This window comes from Propithecus coquereli, unplaced genomic scaffold, assembly GCF_000956105.1.
Source record: "Propithecus coquereli isolate 6110/MARCELLA unplaced genomic scaffold, Pcoq_1.0 Scaffold4, whole genome shotgun sequence".
In the NCBI taxonomy this organism is placed as follows: Eukaryota; Metazoa; Chordata; class Mammalia; order Primates; family Indriidae; genus Propithecus; species Propithecus coquereli.
In genome coordinates, this window is record NW_012149729.1 from 12,684,304 (window position 1) to 12,706,416 (window position 22,113).

General features: G+C 38.0%; 1 protein-coding gene across 2 annotated transcripts in view; it reads right to left on the reverse strand.

Annotated features, from left to right (window-relative positions):
* The window catches only part of IFRD1 (interferon-related developmental regulator 1), a 23,741-nt gene extending 2,157 nt beyond the window's left edge, over window positions 1-21,584 (reverse strand). Inside the window, exons 1-11 of one of the 2 annotated variants that reach the window (XM_012652783.1) lie at window positions 21,230-21,584; window positions 17,460-17,564; window positions 17,225-17,309; window positions 16,325-16,449; window positions 15,032-15,189; window positions 12,259-12,309; window positions 11,996-12,174; window positions 11,797-11,905; window positions 5,844-5,978; window positions 1,263-1,391; window positions 748-843 (exon numbers count right to left, since the gene is read on the reverse strand). In XM_012652783.1, the coding sequence (XP_012508237.1) occupies window positions 748-843; window positions 1,263-1,391; window positions 5,844-5,978; window positions 11,797-11,905; window positions 11,996-12,174; window positions 12,259-12,309; window positions 15,032-15,189; window positions 16,325-16,449; window positions 17,225-17,309; window positions 17,460-17,564; window positions 21,230-21,323 (1,266 nt within the window). In that variant the 5' untranslated portion in view covers window positions 21,324-21,584. The remainder of the gene's footprint in view (window positions 1-747; window positions 844-1,262; window positions 1,392-5,843; window positions 5,979-11,796; window positions 11,906-11,995; window positions 12,175-12,258; window positions 12,310-15,031; window positions 15,190-16,324; window positions 16,450-17,224; window positions 17,310-17,459; window positions 17,565-21,229) is intronic. The other variant, XM_012652784.1, reaches the window with a different exon arrangement.
* Between the last annotated feature and the right edge of the window lie 529 nt (window positions 21,585-22,113).

The following is a 22,113-nucleotide window of genomic DNA, read 5'->3' on the forward strand; positions in this document are numbered from 1 at the left end:
AACTGAAAACAGCCAGACACAAAAGGTCACATGTTGTATGATTCTATTTACATTAAACATCCAGAATAGGTAAATCCACAGTGACAGAGAGCAGATTAGTGGTTGCCAGTGGCTGGGGGGAGGGACAGATGGGAAGTGATTGCTAATGAGTACAGGGTTTTCTTTTGAGGTGAAGAAAATACTTGGACGTAGACAGAGGTGATAGCTACATGACATCATGAATATAATAAAATGGCCAGTGAATTGTACTCAAAATAGTCCACATTGTGTGAATTTCACCTCAATAAAAACCCAAAAATATAATTAAGGCATTTTTGAAATGTTAAGTGAAAATGATATTACTATTTAATGTTATAAACTCTCTCTGAACAGTTTCCTCATTTGTAAAATGAGTCTGGCACTTCACTAAGGGGGCTATTATTACCTGGTACAAAAGCAGCACAGTGTAAACACTTATTCTTAAGTATAAAAACTCCATAGAATAAAAAGAAACAAAAAATAAAAATAATTTCTATGTTAAGCTAGTAGGATTATAGCTAAAAAAAAAAACGTATTAAAGCCCTCTATACTCTAAACACAGTAAAGCTCTATACCTTTAGTACAGCTATTCTGTGTGTAACGTACCGAAAATCTAAAACTCCATGTATAGGCAGATACAGCTAAGTTCCTCTCACCAAACAGAATCAAGCTTTGGCTCCACTAATCTTTGGAGCATTTAGTTCTATTAAGAACAAAAACAAAACCTACCCTTTCAAAACGAGAAATCTTCATTGTTTTAAGTGTTGCAGCATCAAGCATCACTGGGGGTCCAAGTTCGAATACATTGCGAAGGAATTCATTTGACTTATGTGAAACAAAAAAAAGGTGACAACGATCAATATTAAATGTTGTAACTCTTTTTCACAGCATAAAGTGACTCTGATTAACAGAAGTTATATGTAAACTATAAATATGAACTTAGATCACTTATTTTTTTTCTTAGTATAAAAGCAAATTGCCCTCCAATGCCTTGAATCCACAAAAGCTATCTCAAGCTATATGCTTTCATACAAAAGATATCAATAACGTTCCACTAGATTCACACAATACAAAGAAAAAACGAAGTTTCAGATTTATTCAATTATACTTTCAATAATAAATGTGCAGTTTTCTCAGAAGTAGAAGCATTCTGGATAATCAATTAACTTCAAAAGTCAATTAAGTGAGCTACATTCAAAATTGTTCCCTAATTTAAGCAAATTTATAGAAAGGATGTCACTCACCTGCAAGTGGTACTGCATCCCTGATCCAAGAATCTCCTTAAAGGTGTCATAGGTGTGCTTTTTGACCCAGCAATCAATATACATGCGTTCAGGACCAAATTTAACAGTTTCTGTTGGAAAATCCCGTTCCTAGCCAATGGAAGAACCAAAATTATCACAGGCATTAAAATGGCCCAAAGGGACCTGACGTAAACACAATTTCTAAAACAGACATATAAATGTTGAGATAAATGAACAATATGGTTTAAACTGATACTTCCGTACCTGAGATGTGGACAGACTAAAAATTCCTATCCTTTATGTAAGGGTGTAGAATTTGTCTAGTTGTGTTGCACCTGAAGGCACAACTGAGTTTGAACAAATATTAATGGCAAAAAGATGTGAAAATTTTAAAATTTCAACAGCATGCAACAAACTTGAAAAAAACGTCAGGTGTTTGTATTGGCCTAGGATGGGAATGGGAAGAAGATTGTAGAACAGTCAGAAAGACAAACTGGCACTACAGACAGTGGGTGAACTGATGGGCGGCAGGGATCCAGGGTGAAAGTGAAGATAAATGGGGTTAACGGAACAAGCAAAAAAGAAGAGCAGCACTACTAGCAACTAGAGGGCTCCAAGAGGTCTCAGGTCAGGTTTATTAAAAAAAATAAGAAGTAACACCTGAGTTTAAGATTTCAGTGCTGGGACAGCTCTGCCAGAAGTCCATGGTAAAGTATAACCATAGGAGTGGGAGTGGGAGTGCAGCCCAGTGAAATGGAAATAAAAATCAGTGGAACAAACACAGGATAGGGGTTTCCAAATACTGTGAGAATGGTGGCAGAACCTGGTAAAAAGAAAGCTGGCTGATTAATTCTTTGATGAATCATGAATACATAAGAGTAACCAGGAAGGGAGGAGCTGACTGCCACAGGGACAGGAGCAAGGAGGAGATGGAACATGAAGGGGCAAGACCACTCCAACCACCTTCCCCACATCTACCCAGGCCCCTTCTCACTCAGCAGACACAGTACGTAATGTAGTAGAGAAGAACATCAAATCTAGGCTTGGATGGATGTGCCACTCACTTGCTGGCTTGTGATTTCGGCATAAAACGGGGCTGTCTTTCCCTATGCCACATGAGGGTTATCAGAGGTATAAGACAGAGCATGTCTGTGAGGTACACACAGTAACTGCCTGGTTTATAACAGCAGCTCAAAAAACAGAGTTCTATTATTCAACCTAATTTCAGAAAACCCTAAGATACCAGGAAAGAACTCTATTTGCCACCCACCTTCTATAAGTTATCAGTACCCTTACCTATTCTTCCCTCCTATAGGTGACAGACCCCCTTACCTGCAATTGAAGGCTAATCCCAATCTTTCACTTATACAGTCTACCCTCCATATCTGTGGGTTCTGTCCAACCGGGGATTGAAAATATTCCAGAAAAAAAAATTCTGTCTGCACTGAACATATACAGCCTTTTTTCTCATCATTATTCCCTAAACAACAGGATAACAACTATTTACAAAGCATTTACATTGTATTAGGTGGTATAAGTAATTTAGAGATGACTTAAAGTATATGGGAGGATGTGCATAGGTTATATGCAAATGCTATACCATCTTATACCAGGGACTTGAGTTCAGATTTCAGTATCCTCAGGAGATCCTAGAACCAATCCTCCACAGGTACTGAGGAACAGACCACATTCTCAAATGCTCCTTTCTCTATCGGTTCCTTCTCTCATAAACTGTCTCTAGCAAATAAAACAACCCCTCCCACAATCCAGGACTGCACTCCAGCTATGAACTCTCTTCCTCTTCCCACTACAGCCATGCTTTTTAGAACAGTCAAGACACACCATCTTCGCTTCTTCACTTCCCACGCACTTTTCAGTCCACTTCAGTCTGGCTATCCTCCCATCACGCCACTGAAGCTGCTCTTGTGAAGGTCACTCACGCCCTGACAGATCTCACTGAAACTCTTCACTCTCTCACTTGACCCATCGGCAGCAGTTGGCCATGCCCAAAGAGCACAGTACAGTGGGTTCACATTTCATCTTTGCTGTTTACTGTTCTTTATCTACCCCTTTGGTCCCCATTTTTTTCATTTAAAAGAAGATAATCCCATTGTTTAAGAGCTGTAATGAAAGTGAAATAAGAAAACTTATCGTAAGGCAAAGCACCTAACATATTAAATGCTTGCTGATTTATGGAATATATGAGCTTCAAGAAAGGTTTTAGATGAAACGAAAAGACACATCAAGGAAACAGGGCCTTCCAGAGAAAGCTAGGCTCCAGGGGAAAAAAAAAGAAGAAAGAATTCTTAGCAAGGCTCTGAGGACAGGCCTTTCTCAGGCAGATGCACCGAAGCAGAGGCTGGAGGAAGATGGGCCCCAGTGGAAGGGGAGGGGAGGTATTTTAATCCTGAAAAGAGAAGTGGGTGGGGAAGGCCTGGGAGAGCGAATCACTACAGGAAAGTAGTGGCTTTCATTTTTGGCAGTGCCTGAGGAGTACAGGGACAAAGGGCCTGTTCATGCTGGTGTACTTTGAGATTTCACTCATGTCTTACTCAGGATAATCGGTGCCGAGTGCTTGGCTGGCCTTAGCTGAGGGGCTTGTCAATAGGGTCTGCCAAGTCCTGGTGACCCTTACAATCTACTACTCAGAAGAGGTGCATCAAGATAAAAAATCTGAAATCAGGTCTATCAGAAAATGTAGGACTCATTTTTGGAGGGTAAGTTCAGTATCCAAAAAAATCTAAATATAGAAATAGTTTATAGTTACTCAAAAGAAATGGCTTGCTCAATTTACGAATACTTGCCACACTAATAAGACCAATTTCAATTCTTTTTTTTTTTTTTTGAGACACAGTCTTGCTCTGTTGCCCGGGCTAGAGTGCTGTGGCATCAGTCTAGCTCACAGCGACCTCAAACCCCTGGGTTCAAGTGATCCTCCTGCCTCAGCCTCTCAAGTAGCTAGGACTACAGGCATGCGCCACCATGCCCGGCTAATTTATATATACATATATATATACGTATATATATATATTTTTTTAGTTGTCCAGATCATTTCTTTCTATTTTTTAGTAGAGATGGGGTCTCACTCTTGCTCAGGCTCGTCTTGAACTCCTGACCTTGAACAATCCATCCGCCTCGGCCTCCCAGAGTGCTAGGATTACAGGCGTGAGCCACGGCGCCCGGCCAGACCAATTTCAATTCTTAAGACTGATGTCTGTTCAAGTTAGGAGGTATTTTTTAAGATTATATTATTATTTATTTATAATCTAGAGTAAATATTAAAATATTAATGTAATGCAGTTAGAGTCGGCATTAACTAAAACATTTAGATCCCAGAGGATCTGTAAATTATATCCTAGGTTTTGCTCTATCAAAAGTAGATTTATTTTATTCTAATTTTTTTAAGAGATAGGGTCTTGCTCTGTCACCCAGGCTAGAGTGAAGTGGCAGATCACACCTCACTGTAACCATGAACTCCTGGGCTCAAGCGATCCTTCCACCTCAGCCACTGCTTCAGCCTCCTGAGTAGCCATGGCCACAGGAACACACCACCACACCTGGCTAATTTTATTTTTATCAAGATGAGGTCCCACTATGTTGCCCAGGCTGGCCTCTAACTCCTGGCCTCAAGCAATCCACCTGCCTTGTCCTCCCAAGTGCTGGGATTACAAGGCATGAGCCACCAAGCCCAGCCTAAAAGTAGATTATAAAATGAAGGAAATAAAGTACATATGAGAATTCACTGGAACACATCAAAACTGGACCTGAGGTGGGGCCTTAGAATCTCTAGTTTAAATTCCTATTTTTTCATATACACATCAAGTTGAATCACTCTGATGACACACTTAAAAGAACTGCCCTATCAGATAAAAATAAACTGAGATACTCATCCTTTAAATCCAAGAAATATTTCCTACCTGGCCAACCAAAAACAATTGTTAAAAACTTCAGTGTACTCCACAGTTGAGACTACCCTTACCCTACAGCTCAATTTTAACCATCAACCATGCAGTCTAATCCCTAAGGTTTCTAAATCAATTTATTTGCTATATAGATTTGAAGCAGGTTAGAGGATTACAGAAAAAATGCAAGCATCAGAAAATGACTTTCAGTGGCCTTATTAAGATGCTGGGTTTTGTTATTTTGGTTTTCAGCATCTAGTCTTCCTAGAGGGATCACAAAGATCTTTCCTTAAAGGTGAAGTTAAGTTGGAGACTGAGGAGTAGGCAATAACATATTATATTCACAAAAACACTGCACTAAGTATGTGTGTGCTAAGCACCATTGCTTAAATGATGTCAAGTACACCAAAATGAAATACATTTCTATCACTATGTATTTTTTATTTTTTTAGACCTAAAAAAAAAAGTACCTTTATATATCAGCATTAGATTTCCTTTGTTTAAAACAAAAGTCTTTACTTATGTTATTAAAAATCTGCTAGGTCTTTAAAATGAGAAAATCACTTTCATCAAAGGTGAAATTTAATCAACGAAATGACCCAAATTTCAAGTTTAGCCTTTCGAATTTGAAATCCAATTTCCAAATGAGTGGCTATTATATAGCATTTAAGAAGCCTACCTCCACTGCCCTCAGGATATCTCTGAAAACCGACCGCTGCTTTCTCTTGTCCACTTTGGCCCGGTGTTTATTTCCGTCTGTTGCCAAAGCCCTAAGCATCTGAGTCAAAGACTCCATATCTTCGTAATAAAAATCCTGGTCAAGAAAAGCAATTTTGTTTCATTAGTTATTGGTCCCCTTTTAGAACTAACAAAAAACTGCCTACCTTTGGAAAATACCCAGTTATACAGAACACAATTCTTCAAGCTGTTTAGAGATTTAGACACATCTAAACACATTTACATTATCACACAAAAATTTCATCCAGAAATGCTGCCTACAAGATGATACACTACAGCAAAACAATTAACATTCCCCTTCCAAGTATATCTGGATGTATTCCACAAATACTTTTTGTGTTCCTATTGTATATAAGACATTACTGGAATTTCAAAGAAGCTCAGTGAGACATACATGTATACCAATACAGCTTCTACCCTTGGGCTCCCCAATCCCCAAGCTACACACCGAGAATTCCAATTATTCCTATTCCAAAGGTGCAAACTATCAGTAATGCTTTTTAAAGACTCTAATTTCTAATTTATTGCCATATTTCAAATAAGCAACAAAACATTTACATCAGGCGCACAACTCAGGTGATTAAATTATTTAAGGCAAGAAGATCCTGTAATCCTTTTCAGGGGGAAGCTACAGAACGTATTACAATCTGCTATGAGCTTAAACAAAGGGCCTCCTTCCTACAGTTAACATGACTATACATTTAATAAGTCTCTTTATTTGGGGTGTTTGTATTCCCTAACTACATTTTACAACCTCATTAAAAACTAAAAGATGACTCAAACTTATTTAGCCGACCAAAATTAGAGCAGATACTTCTTACTAAAAAGCCAGAAGATGAGCAATCTCCAGTTCTAGTTATTCATACATTAGAGGTAATAATTATTTAATTTATTCCATTAAAATAAGCAGCTCTTATTCTGGACATTCTTCGAACTATATAATTATCTAATTTCAAGAAGTATAAATGTGATTTAATGTCTAAAATGAAAAAGATCGTTACACTGGTAGAACATAAGCTTGAAATTAATGTGACAGATATTATAGCTTTTAAGTACATAAATATTTTCTTATTGTCAATATTTTAGAATATATATTCTTAACTGTTTCTCAAATATCTTCTTCAAATGTTCCAATTCAACCTCCTATGTCTGAATTAAAGACAACACTCATTATTAATAAGATGCAAAGTAGGTATTAAAACAGACCAAAGTTATGTGAATTTCTATATTTAAATTCCCTAATAAATTTAATATCACCATAACAAGATGATAGTTTTACTTATAACAAGTATATTTCAGGGACTGGCAGTTTCCTACTCATTTTATTGGCTACTTGTTACCTGTTCTTTTATAGTATTCTCAAAAAAAAAATTATAAAAGATTAAAAAGCCTATATAGAATAAACCAAAATTTAAGAAAATTCTACACATTACCTTACTTTGTTCTAAGAACTGGGAACCACTGTCAGTGATTCTCAGTGAGGGATGATCTTACCTCTCAGGGACATATGGCTATGTCTGGAGACATTTTTGGTTTCCACAATGGGGGGAGAGAGGGTGTCACCAGCATCTAGCAGGGATGCTGCTAAATATCCTACAATGCACCAGACAGCCCCCAGACCAAAATATCAATAGTGCTGACGTTAAGAAACTCTACTGTAGTATGATCTTAGCAATGGATAAAACTCCATCTAGTTTATAGTTTGTGAATCACTGAGTTCAATATACTAAAACTTGGGAAAATAAATGTTAAATATTTCAGGAAAAAGTCTCCATCAAGTGCTTGGGCATAAAAAAAAAAGAAACGAAACTGTAACACATAGCAAAAATAGTCCATAAATAGCCTCCAAAGGCCTATTTATTGGAGTTGAAGATAATTATACAATAACTATATAATAAAACTGTATACTCTGGGACAAATAAATAATGGGCTCCCAGAGATACAAATAAATATCTTAACTCTCATCAATAATGAAAAGAAAGCAACACAGTCATTACTACACAACAGGATCAAAAGTCCTGGATTAGAATCTCAGATCTATTACTACATTAAGCTTTTAAAATTATGTACCTGTTTTATCATCTGTAAAAAAAAAAAAAAAAAGAATATCTACCCTCCCACATGATGGCTTTAAAGATTAAATAACATAGTAAATATAAATTGCCCAATAAATTCTGAAGCATTCTAGATTTAAGAAAAATCTTAGATTAATATTCTAGATTTAGAGGTACATAGAACTTACATTTTTAAAAATCTGTGTAACAATTACACCTATACAAGGTATCTTAGAGTCATATATAAAACATGGGTTTTGCAGTCAAGACATCCAAGTTTGAATCACAAGCATCCACACTTAAATGTATACAACCTTAGGCATGATTACATTAGCAATATGTCACAGGTTCATCTTATGTAAAATGGCAGTTAATACCACCTACATCTCATAGGTTTATTAATACAAGGATTAAATATTTAAAATATATAAAATACAGTACATAAATATCCATTAAGTTATAGCTCTGTTATGATATAGCCTGTTTCTATCTAATACAATATAATTACAACAAACTGATCAGCTCAAGATAATTATTTCATGCCAAAAAAACAGCTATAATAAATTAAATGGTTTCAAAAGTTGAATGGAATTAGCATGAAAAGAAATCACATAAAACTTCTGGAAGGGTTTATGCAGAATGAGATACTTAAGATCATAAAAAAATCATTCCCAAAACTAGTATTTCTATAGAAGTCACAGGCGCACTTGACTGTAAGGAAAATAAGGTGGGTCTTGGATAGCTATCCTAAGTGTTAAAGAAATAAAAATCATAAGGAAGTCTAACAAAATAAAATTTGATCCCTCCCCAATTCACTGCAAAGTGCTGAACATTATCTCTAGAATGGCTTTATCTGACTCTACTCAAGCATAAAGACTTCTTTCTTTCAATCCCTGATAATCAAGGCAGGATATCTTTGTCAAGGTACGGAGACATTTTTACACAGGGTCAATTATCCTATAAACAAAGGCAAGAAATAAGAATGTTGAGTTGCCCCTCTGAAGTATAAAATGTCAGTGATTTAGATTTAGCCCCAAAGAGTGTGTTGTTTCTTAGTCTTTGGATTCTTTTCTCTCTCTCTCTATACTGTAGCACTTCCCCTGTCAGCTCAGGCAGGGAATGGAACAGGGAGAATCGGGGAAGGTCTAACTATATTACGTTTTGGTATATTTTACTGTGTCAGGCTTGGACCAGCACATCACATGGCTCCCAAGATCTGTAACTCGGCACACTAAATAGTGTCTGTCTTATGTTAAGTTACGCTACAGTTCCTAAAAGGCCACTAGTAGATTATGGCCAAACTGGAGAAAGGCAATACTCAATTCAATCAACATTTAAAGAGTAATAGCCTACTAACACTTATACTGTATCTATCATGTGTTTCCAGCAACTCCACGAGGTAGTTACTATTATTTTCTCCATTTTAAAAACAAGTACACTGAAGGTCTAAAGAAGTTGCCTAACATTATGCAACCAGTAAGGGTGGAATAGAGATCTGAACCTAGGAGGCATAGCACCAGAGTCCACTCTTAACCTACCTGGCTATATGACAGACACATACAGATAAACTGGGAGAACTCTCACAAAGCATTAATAATTCCAAATTTCAATTTTGAACAAATAGTTATTATTAATATTTAACTGATTCATTCTTTAAAATCTAACCTAAAAGTTAGCTCTTCAGAAGTTTTTTTCTAAGTCTCCAAGGCAAAATTCAACAGATCACTAGATTTCAAGGTTAATAATATCAAGGTTAATAATATCACAAATTAATTTTGTTAGCAAAAGGCTCTGAATAATTCAATGCCACTCGTTTGCTATTTTAAATCTGCCTGTGTATTTCATCAACATTCTGATTTTGTTCATTTTTAAAAACACCCTATAACTAACCCCCTCCACACACACATGTAAAAAGCCTATATACTTAAAAAAAATAGCAAACAAAAACACTAGGTTCTGTTTTGTAACCCAGTTCATTTTTTGTCTTTGGTCAAGAATTTAAGTCAAATTAAACATGGTTGGATGAGTTCTGCCTATCCTGCATAATTTATTAAATCAGAATAAAAGATAGGTGGGTGGTAATGCATTCATATTTATACAAATTTAAACAAACAAATCCAATAGAAATGCATTTAAATTGCATTATCGCTTTACTTTTAAGATGCATTTCGAAGTAAAAAAAGAAAATAAATTACTATTTCTAGCCAGTAGAGGAACATAAGATTAAAAATTAGGACATCTGATTTCTGCCTTGAGGTTAAGGAGCCATCAACTAGCTCAATAAAATTAAACTGATTGCTAAATTTGAACGCAATTTCTCACATAAGGAGAATCATTAGCTATTGAGAGCATTAACTTACTTTTCATTCCTACCTGTTATACTTCAAAAAAAAACAGGGGGAGGACGGGTTGGGGACAGACATAAATTTTCACAAATATAAATCTTAAAAGACTAAACATTTTTAAACACAGGCCTAGAATGAAATGTGAAAGACTAATGTGGCAGGCAACCCAGATCACTCTATTAATCTTATTTGAAATTATTCACTGTTAAGTAACTTCTTTAATTACAGAACAAGTTTCATTCTAGAAATACAGTCTTTCTCCTTAGATTAAAAAGCATCTAGAGGCTGGGCAAGATGGCTCACACCTGTAATCTTAGCACTTTAGCTCACATCTGTAATCTTAGCACGCTGGGATTGCTTGAGGTCAGGAGTTTGAGACCAGCCTAAGAGTGAGAATGCCGTCTCTACAAAAAATTAAAAAATTAGCCAGGTGTGGTGGTGAGCACCTGTAGTCCCAGCTACTCAGGAGGCTGAGGCAGGAGGATAGCTTAAGCCCAGGAACTGGAGGTTGCAGTGAGCTAGACTGTGCCACTGCACTCTAGCCAGGGCAACAGAGTAAGACTGTCTCCAAAAAAAAAAGCATCTAATAAGTAACTCAAGGTTAGCAGTAGCATCTCCTATTCAGTTATTGCCTATTTAGTTAACCATTTCCCATGTATTCGAGTTTCCTTACTGGATCCTTCTTGTATTTCCGGTCAATAAATGTCTATGGATTCAGTGAGGACAGTAAAAGCTGCTCCTCAATTCTAAATGTCAGCACCCTATCACTTATCTAAGAACAAATTCTCCCTTCCAATGGTAAGATTTGAGGCATTCCTTTCTTTTAGCAATCCTTAGAATAGACATCACAAACTAGGGTTACCAAATGTCCCAGTTTGCCTGAGATAAAGGGTTTCCTGGAACACAAGACTTTCAGTGCTAAACCTGAAACAGTACCACGCAAACTGGGTCAGCTGGTCAAACTATCACAAACCCAAATACCTTTGAGAACCAAGCTATGGTAACACACCGTGACTCGGCAGTGGAACCGCAAAGCAGATTAAGGGGCAATGTTTGTTTCCATCTTTAGCTTCCAGAAGTTAAACAACAGTGACTGAATTCCTCTCACCCCGAACCCATGCTTAGTATTTTAATTCATTTGTCTGATAATTACCATAAAGCACCACATGCCTAAATTACCTAAATCCAAGCATTTCCATACGGATTATACTAGATAAAACTCTCTCGATAAGTAGCAAAGCATCCCTAAACTTCATTTGTATAGACAGCAAAAATTGAGTCTAATGAACTAAACTCAAATATTGCTCCACCAACCCCTACTGGTTTATGCTCTCGAAAGTATTATATCGCCACTGCCAAGAAGCTGGGAAATCAATCACTAGGTTCTCAAGCTAGCCATGCTCCAACGTTATTATCCAATTCTCAATTGTGAAGGTAACAATGGAATAATGGGACTTGGAACACAAGCTTTTTCCTCTGCCAGTTAGATACTTACACTCTCCATTCCCCTGGCCAATTCAAAAAGAAGTGCCAAAGATTCGCCAGCAGCTATTCTCATGTTTACATCATCACAAGAAAGGAGGCTTGGAAGTTTATGGAAATGCCTAGAAAATAGTTAGTCATTACTATATGAATGCAACCAATTATGTCAACTAAATGTTGCTTTTGTAAAATATGAAACTAAAAATACATACATCTCAAGCTTTTTCTTCACTTCATTGATCGGGCATATGGTCAGTAACAGTGTCCATGCAAGAAGCGAGCTGATATGAAGCACAGTATGAGGGGTGCTGCAAATAACAGTAGTGTCTTTCTCTTTGAGATAGGACTTGGTGAACACATTTTCCAAACATTCCAGAGTTGAATATAGCTCCTAATGTATAAGAATATGAGGTAAGATAACCATCTTAAATTAAAAATAACTGCAGATAACTACAGTCAAAGGTTCTCTACTTACAGTAATGTCATCTGTGGCAATAAAACAGCAAACGCCAAAGCAAGTTGCACACTAAAAAAACCCAGAAAATATAGACATTAATGACTGTAATTTCTTATTAATTCTACATCTTCCTGCTTTTATAATACAATGAGAAAATTTTCTCAACAACATGACTATATTAGGTCCCAAGCATGGTATATAAAGAGAAAGAATATTAGACTAAGAGGCAAAGGAAGTGGGTTTCAGTCCAAGCTCTGCTACCAAGTTCACAGCACGACTTTAAGAAAGTAATTCCATTCCTCTTGGGTCTTCTTTTATTAATCCATAAAACTAAAGAGGATAGTGTGTGCAAATGAGTTACATAATTTCTAAAAACCACTCCAGCTCCACAGTCTATAATTTAAATTATTATTTTTCTTACTCCATGTGAGTAAAGAATTTTGAAAGGGTGAACCATCTTTTGTTTCCTTTTTGTACGCAATCCAGGTGCCTAGTACATCATTTCAAACTTCAACTGCATTTCAAAGATAGAGATGAAGCTTAGACATTTGATATAAAGCCCACTCTACTAAAAACCTTTAAAACACATTAAGATTGCTACTAGCCTGTAAGCTTTTAAACCATTTATATTCCTTTTGTTTTTATGAAGACTCTACTACAAAAATTTCTACAAGAAATTTGCTTCCAAGAAATAAACACACAGAAGCAGAAACCTCATAAAATTTAAATAATTGTACTCAAACTTCCCACCTAATGAAGCGTGTCATTAATTCAGATTTCACTCATTTTGAAGTATGCTGTAAAGAGGTCGGAAATCCTTTAGTTGCCTTTTGTTGGGGGGGAAAGGTCTAAACAATTGAGTACAATGTAAGATTACAAAGGTAAAGCTTACCTAATAAAACACACTCAGAACACACTTATATATAATCTGCTTGCAACATAAACAGGAGCCATTAATTCTCAGAATATTTGCTTTAAAAAATTAATCTGTGAAGACAGGATTTGTAATCTGAGATTTTATTATTCCCCATTTCCCTCCTCTCCATATTTTGTTATTCCCTCATGTTGTTCCATAGTGCCTTATGTTGTTCCAAGTACCACTAAAGCTTTAAGTCTTTAAAGTCATGGGCATCAGGCCCAGGTTTCAGCTAGTTCTCTTCTAGGGACCATTAAATTACACTTGTAATACTAATCTGCTTGGTGTCACTATTTTATTTCCAATATTTAATGCTGGCAAAAATTGGACATTGTTAAAATTAAAAAGTAGCCTAAGCATTAAAAGAAATTTTCAATCTGTAATTTTTCTCCTAAGTAAGCAGCAGAAGCAAGGCCACATCTCTCCTTTTGATGACTAAGAGAAATGGCAGATTAAAAATTAGGACTGCCTACATTTAATATGGATTCCATCTGCTAATGTGATTATCCTAAGTTTAAAGAAAAAATTATAGCAAGTCAGAAGTGTGAAGAAAATGCCTTTAAATGACCATAACAAACTTATATACAACCAAAATTAAGTGACCTCTTCAAATATATACCCAGAAGAGTATTTCCTAAGATTTCAAAAAATACACCTACAGTCCTGCATGATTTAAAAGTTGCACAAATTCACAGCAAGGGGGGAAACAGAAAGGAAAGTAACAAAATCTAATTGAGTATTTCAGGATTAATAACTACAGGAGCACACAGACATTACTATGCAGTTGCCAAACTCCTATTTCTTTCCCTCCAGGGAAAACAGTAAGACTATTCCCAGCCTCCCTACAGTTGGTAAGCTAAGGAACTGGCTGCAGAAATGATAGGCTTTGGCCTGACCCTGTCACCTAACCGGCATCTTAGCTGCCACATGAAAAGGACCTAAAGGTGGACAGAGCCACAGGATGGAAGCCTGGGATTCCAGCCAACTTGCATTAGGTAGTGATATAAGCAAGAAATAAACTTTCACTAAGCCACTAAGATTTTAGCCTTTACCTGATATAAAGATAAATAATGTCAGTTACTTTAAGTAATACTACAGAGAAGCTAATTTGAATAATCAATATTAAAAGTATTAAAATGTTTCAAACTTTAAACTGGTTCACTGGTTAAAAAAAAACAGCTTAAGATTCACATATTATTTTCCAAATCCACTAAGACCACCTCAGAAGTTTCTGTGTTACAGCAAAACACGTTCATGTGATCATTTAAATCACTTACTAGCACATCAAAAACAAAAAAAACCCCAAAACCCAAACTCTAAAGTGTTACAAGTGCTAAGTATCAAACAATTAATAAATGAAATCTTTCTCAAAACCCAAAACTAGATGAATATTTTACAAGTCAGAGATTCAGAGTCTTCTACATCTACCCAAATCTACCCAACATGAATATGGCATTCATCTTTTCATAAAGACTACTGGCTACAGCAGCACCCCCACCCCCTACCCAAGACCATTACATTTCTTAGAATAAAAAATAACCATCCAATAAATATTAAGTGTCTCGACCATTTAAGTTCCAATCAAAATTATTCTACAAGTACCCTAAGTAATTCAATATAATATTTATATCAGTATATAATTTTCAATTTCAAAGATAATAGAAATTTGCTCTACATGGGATGCTCTTTGGAATCTCAGAAAAATTTAAGAAAACAACTGTCATATTAAGTCTACTTACTAGAACTAAAAGACACATGAGAATAAAATATTAATAAAAATCTACTATTTAAAAATGCTATATTTCTAGATTATTCATCAGAATGCCTGGGTGTCATGCCTAGATAACTCTATAAATTTAAAAATCTTATACTTACAGTCTGCCTAGCCTGGATATTAGCTGTCCCATCACAAATGATTTTCTTTAAGATGGGTCCAAGAGTTTTTAAAATCTCTTCACTTTCGATTCCAGGGCCCAACTGGATACAAAGAACAGATGCTAATGCTGCAGCTGCACGTTGTTCATCACTCTTACCTACAGTAGAAGACAAGATGCAACTATGATAAAAGTCTTTTCAGTAGATTACTTTATTAAGATAGCAATTTCCCAAATATGTTCAATTACAAAATAGCATCCACCATTTACGAAGCTCTTATGCTCCAGGATTCGACATAAGCTATAAACTTAGGTTAAAGAGCTCGGAGTTTAAAAACAGACGTCTCACTCAAATCCTACATCCCACTTACTAGTCAAACGACCATCAATTTCTTTTATTCCCTAAATAGCGGTCCTCATCCGTAAAATGGAGATTAATATTTATCTTAAGGGAGTACCATAATGATTCAACTAAATAATGTTTCAAGCTGATTTCTGTCTTCTGACCCCTTAATGTAGTTATATAAATAGTGCTCAAGTAGCCTTTGAATTAACCTCCTAAGCATTTCAGATGTACATGGCCCATGAGGTAAACCTTCAGGAAACATGTGTCTCTTACATTTTTGGTGCTGGAAATATTTTGTTATGTTCTTACCTGGCAAAATAAGTACTCTGGCAGACCCAAATCTTTTTTTAATGTTGATGGTTCCTGAAACTGAAAAGTCTAGTAACACTAGACTTTAAGATATGGTAACACTATCTTTAAAATCTCTCTTCATTCTTAAAAGTTCTATCATTATAACAATATGAATTCCAGAATTTCTATTATAAAGTTCTAGAATTAAAATATTCCAACGGATAGATCCTGAAAATGATGTCATCTACAGGTACTATCGATGTTTTAAATAAGTGCAAGGGAAAATGATCTAGATGATTAGGATACTTTCTCTATTTTTGAAAAATGAAGGATGGCTTTTTTAATAATAGTTTTTGTTGATGTCTGACACATGCTTTCAAGCCTTTCTGATATAACATGAGGATGGCAATCACCCCTTCTGATACAACAAGGGATAACAATCCATTCCAATCCTTCCTAGTTTCAAGCTATTTATCATATAAACAAAGTTTCTAACAAGTTTCATTTTGAGTTACAACAAGCATGGTGCATTCCCTGACTGTTACAAAGTTGGAAGAGTGGGCCGCTGTTCTAGTGTCATTAACAAATATTACTGCAAAAAAGGTATTAATAGCAAATTCCTGTTTTATGCCTGTGACTCAAAAACAAGGGCATTACCTTTTTTCAGGCAGCGTTCGATGCTATCAGTTAAAGTCATTCTTCTTTCCAGAATAAATTCATAAAGCATTTTTGAGGCCAGTGCATTTTTAATACCTTCAAGAGCTGCCTGCCTTGTCTTCGCACTATTGAAAACACAATGTAAGAGAGAAAAGATGCAGTTGGAGTGTACAATCAACGACTTTTTAAAATATAACTTAACTTCCTTCTAAGTTTTGTCTGCCTACAGATTTTTTAAACCTAATTGTCGTCAAGCTCTAACCATTTTTCAAAAATAATTTACTTTTTACCTACAACTCACCTTTTTACACAAAACACTTTAAGCTACTTTATATCATAGACTTTTTTCTGTTTATTAGTTTGACAGCCACAACTTCAAATAACTACATAATATTTTATAGTTTCAATGTACAAGACGTTCTCCTATATCATATATTTAAGTAAACTCACGTTTTTTAACACTACAAAAGTCTAGAATTCATGTTTGCATCTTCTGGGCTTTTTAATTCCATTTGTTTAAGGTAGTTCTAAAGCTATGATGAAGTAAGAAAACAATTTAGCTTTGACATTTGTTCATGTCCATAACAAAACTAATGGACAAGAAGCTTAAAGTAAGATTTAGTTGTTATTTCCAGTTGAAGATTAACTTTTAATTCAATAAATCCATTTCTATTATAATCAAATATAGATATGTATGTACCAATTATGTTAGAACAATGACTAATCTGAATCAACCTAAATTCAACTGCCATGCTACTACCCACATTAAAAGTTCAAAGAAACAAGAAATATTAAATCATCCCAAGTAAACAAATCAAACTTTAGGAAAAACATATTACTGTATCAGAGAATCTAGCTGATCAGACTCACCCAGAATGGAGCGTTTCCAATATTTCCTACCTCTTATCCAGGGTTAGGTCAATTAATCCCTTCAACTTGTACTCTAAATCTTCTTGAGTTCCTTCCTCATCAAGGACTTCTGGTCCTAAGAAATAATATAAACCAACCACTGTAATTTAAGTAAAAAAAATAAAAAAAAAAACATGGAACAAGTAATAATATATCTTAGCTACAAGAATTCCTCCACCTACAATAACTTTTTATCTAAAGTTGCAAATTTAAATTTAACTCATACCATCTTCCGCAAAACTGGAAGGATCGCTATAACCACTGCAATGACTCATTGTTTCAATTGATGCATCTTCATCACTAAAAGGCTGAACATTTCGATGCTGGCCACCTATTAGGTAAAAAAGGAAAGAGGCAGATGAGTTTATTGCCATATATACAAATTATTTAACTTGGGAATGTTTAAATTTACTCAAGAGAAATCCGGCAATAAGAACACAAACCTATTTTTTCAAAAGAGATATTATCACAAAAGAAAATACTTAAATATTCCTAAAATAAGTCAATTCACCTAATATATATTTCAGCACACCAATGACTTACAAAACACATCAACTTCAGAAATAGACCAATCATCTAACAGTTTTGATGATACAAAAACTGATACGAAAGATGAAAAAATTACTTCAGGTCGGGCGTGGTGGCTCATGCCTGTAATCCTAGCACTCTGGGAGGCCGAGGCAAGAAGATTGCTTGCGCTCAGGAGTTCGAGACCAGCCTGAGCAAGAGCGAGACTCGTCTCTAGAAATTAGCCAAATGACTAAAAATAGAAAAAATTAGCTGGGCATGGTGGCATGTGCCTGTAGTCCCAGCTACCCTGGGGCAGGAGGATCGCTTGAGCCCAGGAGTTTGAGGTTGCTGTGAGCTAGGCTGACGCCATGGCACTCTAGCCCAGGCAACATAGCGAGACTCTGTCTCCAAAAAAGTAAAATCAAATCAAAACAGAATTTAGCAGATTTTTAAATAAACACAGCAAGTGGCCTTCGAATTTGCTTGCTTAGTGTCAAAGTAGATTAAGTGTCACTTAGATTAAGTGACACTTGCTTAGTGTCAAAGATTAAGTAAGGAAGCCAAGATCCCAAAATTTTTTAGAGTACTTAGGACAGGAATAAACAAAAATCTACAACATCATACTTTATTTCAGTATCTATCTTCACCGTCTTTATGATATGAAGTCATGGATAAAGTCATGACAGTAGCTGAGTGTCATCTGATTAATCTTAATCAACATTTTTTCGCAATTCACATTTTTTATTTTTCATATTCAGCCAATTTCTAAGAGTATTCCTATGTAGCTCTTACTCTGCTCCCTTCTCTTAATCAGTTTTAATGATTTCTTTCTAAGACTCAAGGAAAAGAGGCTAAAAAAAAAAGAGAGAAAGAACCCTGTATGAATACCTGACATCTAGGTCAAACTCACCCACCTAGTGATCCTAAGTAGCATTAAAGAGGTGGCACTCTAGGCTGGGCGTGGTGGCTCACACCTGTAATCCTAGCACTCTGGGAAGCTGAGGTGAGAGGATTGCTTGAGCTCAGGAGTTTGAGATTAGCCTATGCAAGAGCAAGATGCATCTCTACTAAAAATAGAAAAATTAGCTGGGCGTGGTGGCATGCTACTGTAGCCCCAGCTACTCCGGAGGCTGAGGCAGGAGGATTACTTGAGCCCAGGAGTTTGAAGTTGTTGTGAGTTAAGCTGCCACCAGGGCACTCTACCCAGGCCAACAGAGATTCTATCTCAAAAAAAAAAAAAAAAAAAAGAGGTAGCACTCTAGACACATAAAGTCCTTATTTCTAGAGGGCTTATTAACCAGGTTTTGTTCTTAAAAATGTTCTCTTAAAATTAAGTGCTATGAGAGAGGCATGCATACCTCTATAAGAGGTCAATTTTATTAGCTTTCCAGAACTCTCCTGTAACTTAAAAAATAAACAGTTTTAATGGAAAACCCATTAACGTGATAGAGAATTTGGTTATATAGTGGAGACCTCGTTTGACTCTCATTTCTTCTGGATGTCATTAAAAAATACCAAAAATGTAAGTACTTGTAAGTAAGCAAAAGTTTGTGACAATTTTTCATCTCTTCTACTCAACTACCATTTATTCATTAGTTACTGAACAACTAAAACATTCACATGAGACCAAGTTAAAGTTACAAAAAAGTAAATCTTACCCCCATAATGTTCCCCAGTTCCACGTTAGAGGCAACTGCAATTAACGAGTTCTAGCATAAACTTCCAAAGATACCAAAGCATGTATAGTTTTATAAACTAATCAAAGAATTCTTTCCCATTTGCTTATATATGCTGGAAATCGGCGTTTAAATGCTTGTATATGCTAAAATTCAGTGTTGAAATATCCCCACAGCCACCAGAGGTCTGTTCAGGTCAAATACAAGGAAGGAGGCTTGCCCAGACACTCCAGGGGGAATAAAGGCTTGTGATTCAAGGAGGTCATTACTAATATCATTACCATCTTCAAAATGACTTTAGCTTGCTGCTTCTCCATTATTTCCACTTCACCAACAAAAGGTAGTTTAAGAATAGAATTAATAAGGATCTTCTCTAGAAAGAATGCAAATGTTGCCTTCAGATGAGGAAAAGCCGAAACAGAGGTAAGAAGTATCCTCAATCCACACAGAACCAACTGGATGCCACAACTACATATTTTACATCTTGATAAAGAATGAATTTCAGGAACAGAGAGAGCTTTCAAAATAAAAAGCCATCTAAAGAAAAGGGAAAAGTTGCTTTTATAACAATCCTTTCCTATTGTCAATTAGTAAATGTTTAACACACGATCACAAGTTTTCATGCTGCCCTAAGTCTTACAGGAAAGCTTTTTAAATGCCAGTTTCCAATAATCTTTAACAAGATAAGTGGCACAGTTACTTTTCTAATGAACAAAGGCATATCATTCTGAGGGTCAAAGAGTGGCAACTGTGTCAACAAAAATCTAATGGCTAATAGCTCCTACGTGATAATGTCTGAGGATATTCCAATATTTAACTCATATTCTCAACCCATGACTCTACCCAATTTATTTAATACTCGTTCGAGTTTAGCATGGTGTCTCGTAGAAGGACGTTCCGATTGGAGTTCTTTTTTTTCTTAACCATACAGTCAGTAAGTAGAGAACCATAAATTCAGTTAAGCACCTACCCATCTAAGAAAAGCTTCAACTTTGTAGCAAGGACACAAAACCCCTAACTTTTAGCCAACTGCAACCTGAGCTCCTCTCATCGCCCTGCCTATCCGGGACTCACTGCAGACAACCTATGGAATGCAGCACAAAGGAAAACGCGTTTTCTTCCCCGGGGAGTGGGAGGTCGCCTCCGCTGGTCGCACTGTGCCTGGGGGTTTGGGGGCTTCTGCAAGTGCCAGTTAGGGGAAGGAGCAGAGCTTAGGATGGGGCAGTGGCAGCCAGCCTCCGACTCCTCCGCCCGGCCCAGGGGGACACGCGCGACGCGACAGAAGGCAGCGGCGTGGGAAGCCACGCGGGCGCCTCTGCGTCACTCGGGGCCCATCGTGCGATGCCCAGGCCGCGTGACGCAAGGACCGGTCCAAACCCGCCGAACGTTTGGCATTCCCGAGAACTCCATGTTGGAGCCCGGGATCAGAGGCGGCCAGTGACAGCACGGACACAACTCCGAGCTCTACTCCACCCTTCGCCAAGAGAGCTCAGGAAAAGTCGCAGCAGCCTGAGGATAGCTCCTCTTCCGTCCAGTTCCCGGTCATCCTCTATCCCGGCACACTCATGCCCAAGGACCTACTCCTCCCTGCCCCCATGGCCGGTGCTCCGGAGTCCGGTTCGCATGCCAGACCCAAATCGCGCGAGCACAGCGCCCAGGGCACCCTGGGAATTGTAGTTCAATCCCAAACCGCGCACCCCAGGGACACAAGCGTGTGCCAGCGAGAAGAACTACAACTCCCACCGCGAGACTCGGGGGACTCGCCAGCCCGCCGGCAACCGGGATGCCGGCGCTCGGGATACCCCCTTACCTGCTGTTGCCGCCGTCGCTGCAGCTGCCCCTGAGCCGCCGCCGCCACCACTGCCACCGCGGTGGGGAGTGTTCCGCTTCTTATTCTTCGGCATCGTGGGACGCCCAGTGCCGCCTAAATTCGGAGCTTAGCGAGGATCAGCCGATGGAGCTGCACTTTTTACTCGTGCGTCTGTGCGGCGGCCGGCTGAGAGGCGAGTCTTCGGCTAACAACAGAGGCGAGAAGCGGCGGGGGTAAGAGTGGGCGGTGGCGGCAGCAGAAATCCCCGTGAAGAGCTGTGATCGGAAACGACACATGTTTCTCTTTAGCGCGGGAGCTAAGGCGGGGCGGTCGAGGCCACGGCGCCTTAAGTAGCAAGACCGCCGCCTGTCGTCACCATAAGGGGGCGGGACTTGAACGCTCACCAGCCAATCCCTGCTGATCTCCCCACCAGAGTCCTCCTCGGGGCGGTGCAAGGACCCTGACTACAAATCCCATACCGCAATCTTCCATCAGCGCCCCGGGAGCCAGTCTCCGTTGCCGCACTGACTGCTGGGGAGCGTAGTAGGCCCGGGGCGATGGAGCCTCCAGGCACCTCCCCTCTCTTCCCCGCTCCTCCCGGCTGTTACCGGCTCCCCCCGGCTCCGCCCCGCTTCTCCCAACGGGCGTTTCTGCCCACTCGCTTCCCTTCTCGTGACCCCTCCCCTGCCTCAGCGCGGCCCCCGCCTTCGAATTCAGTGAGGTAACCACGGGTGATGAGCAATGGGCCGGGTATGCCGGATGACGAGAGCCAGCTTCCAGCTGGCAGCTACGCAATCGCCTTTGCTCCTCTTTCTCCCGGCTCGCGTTCTTCTCTTTAACCTCTCCCCTACTGCCCTGCGGCCCCTGCTAGGCACGGCCGTACC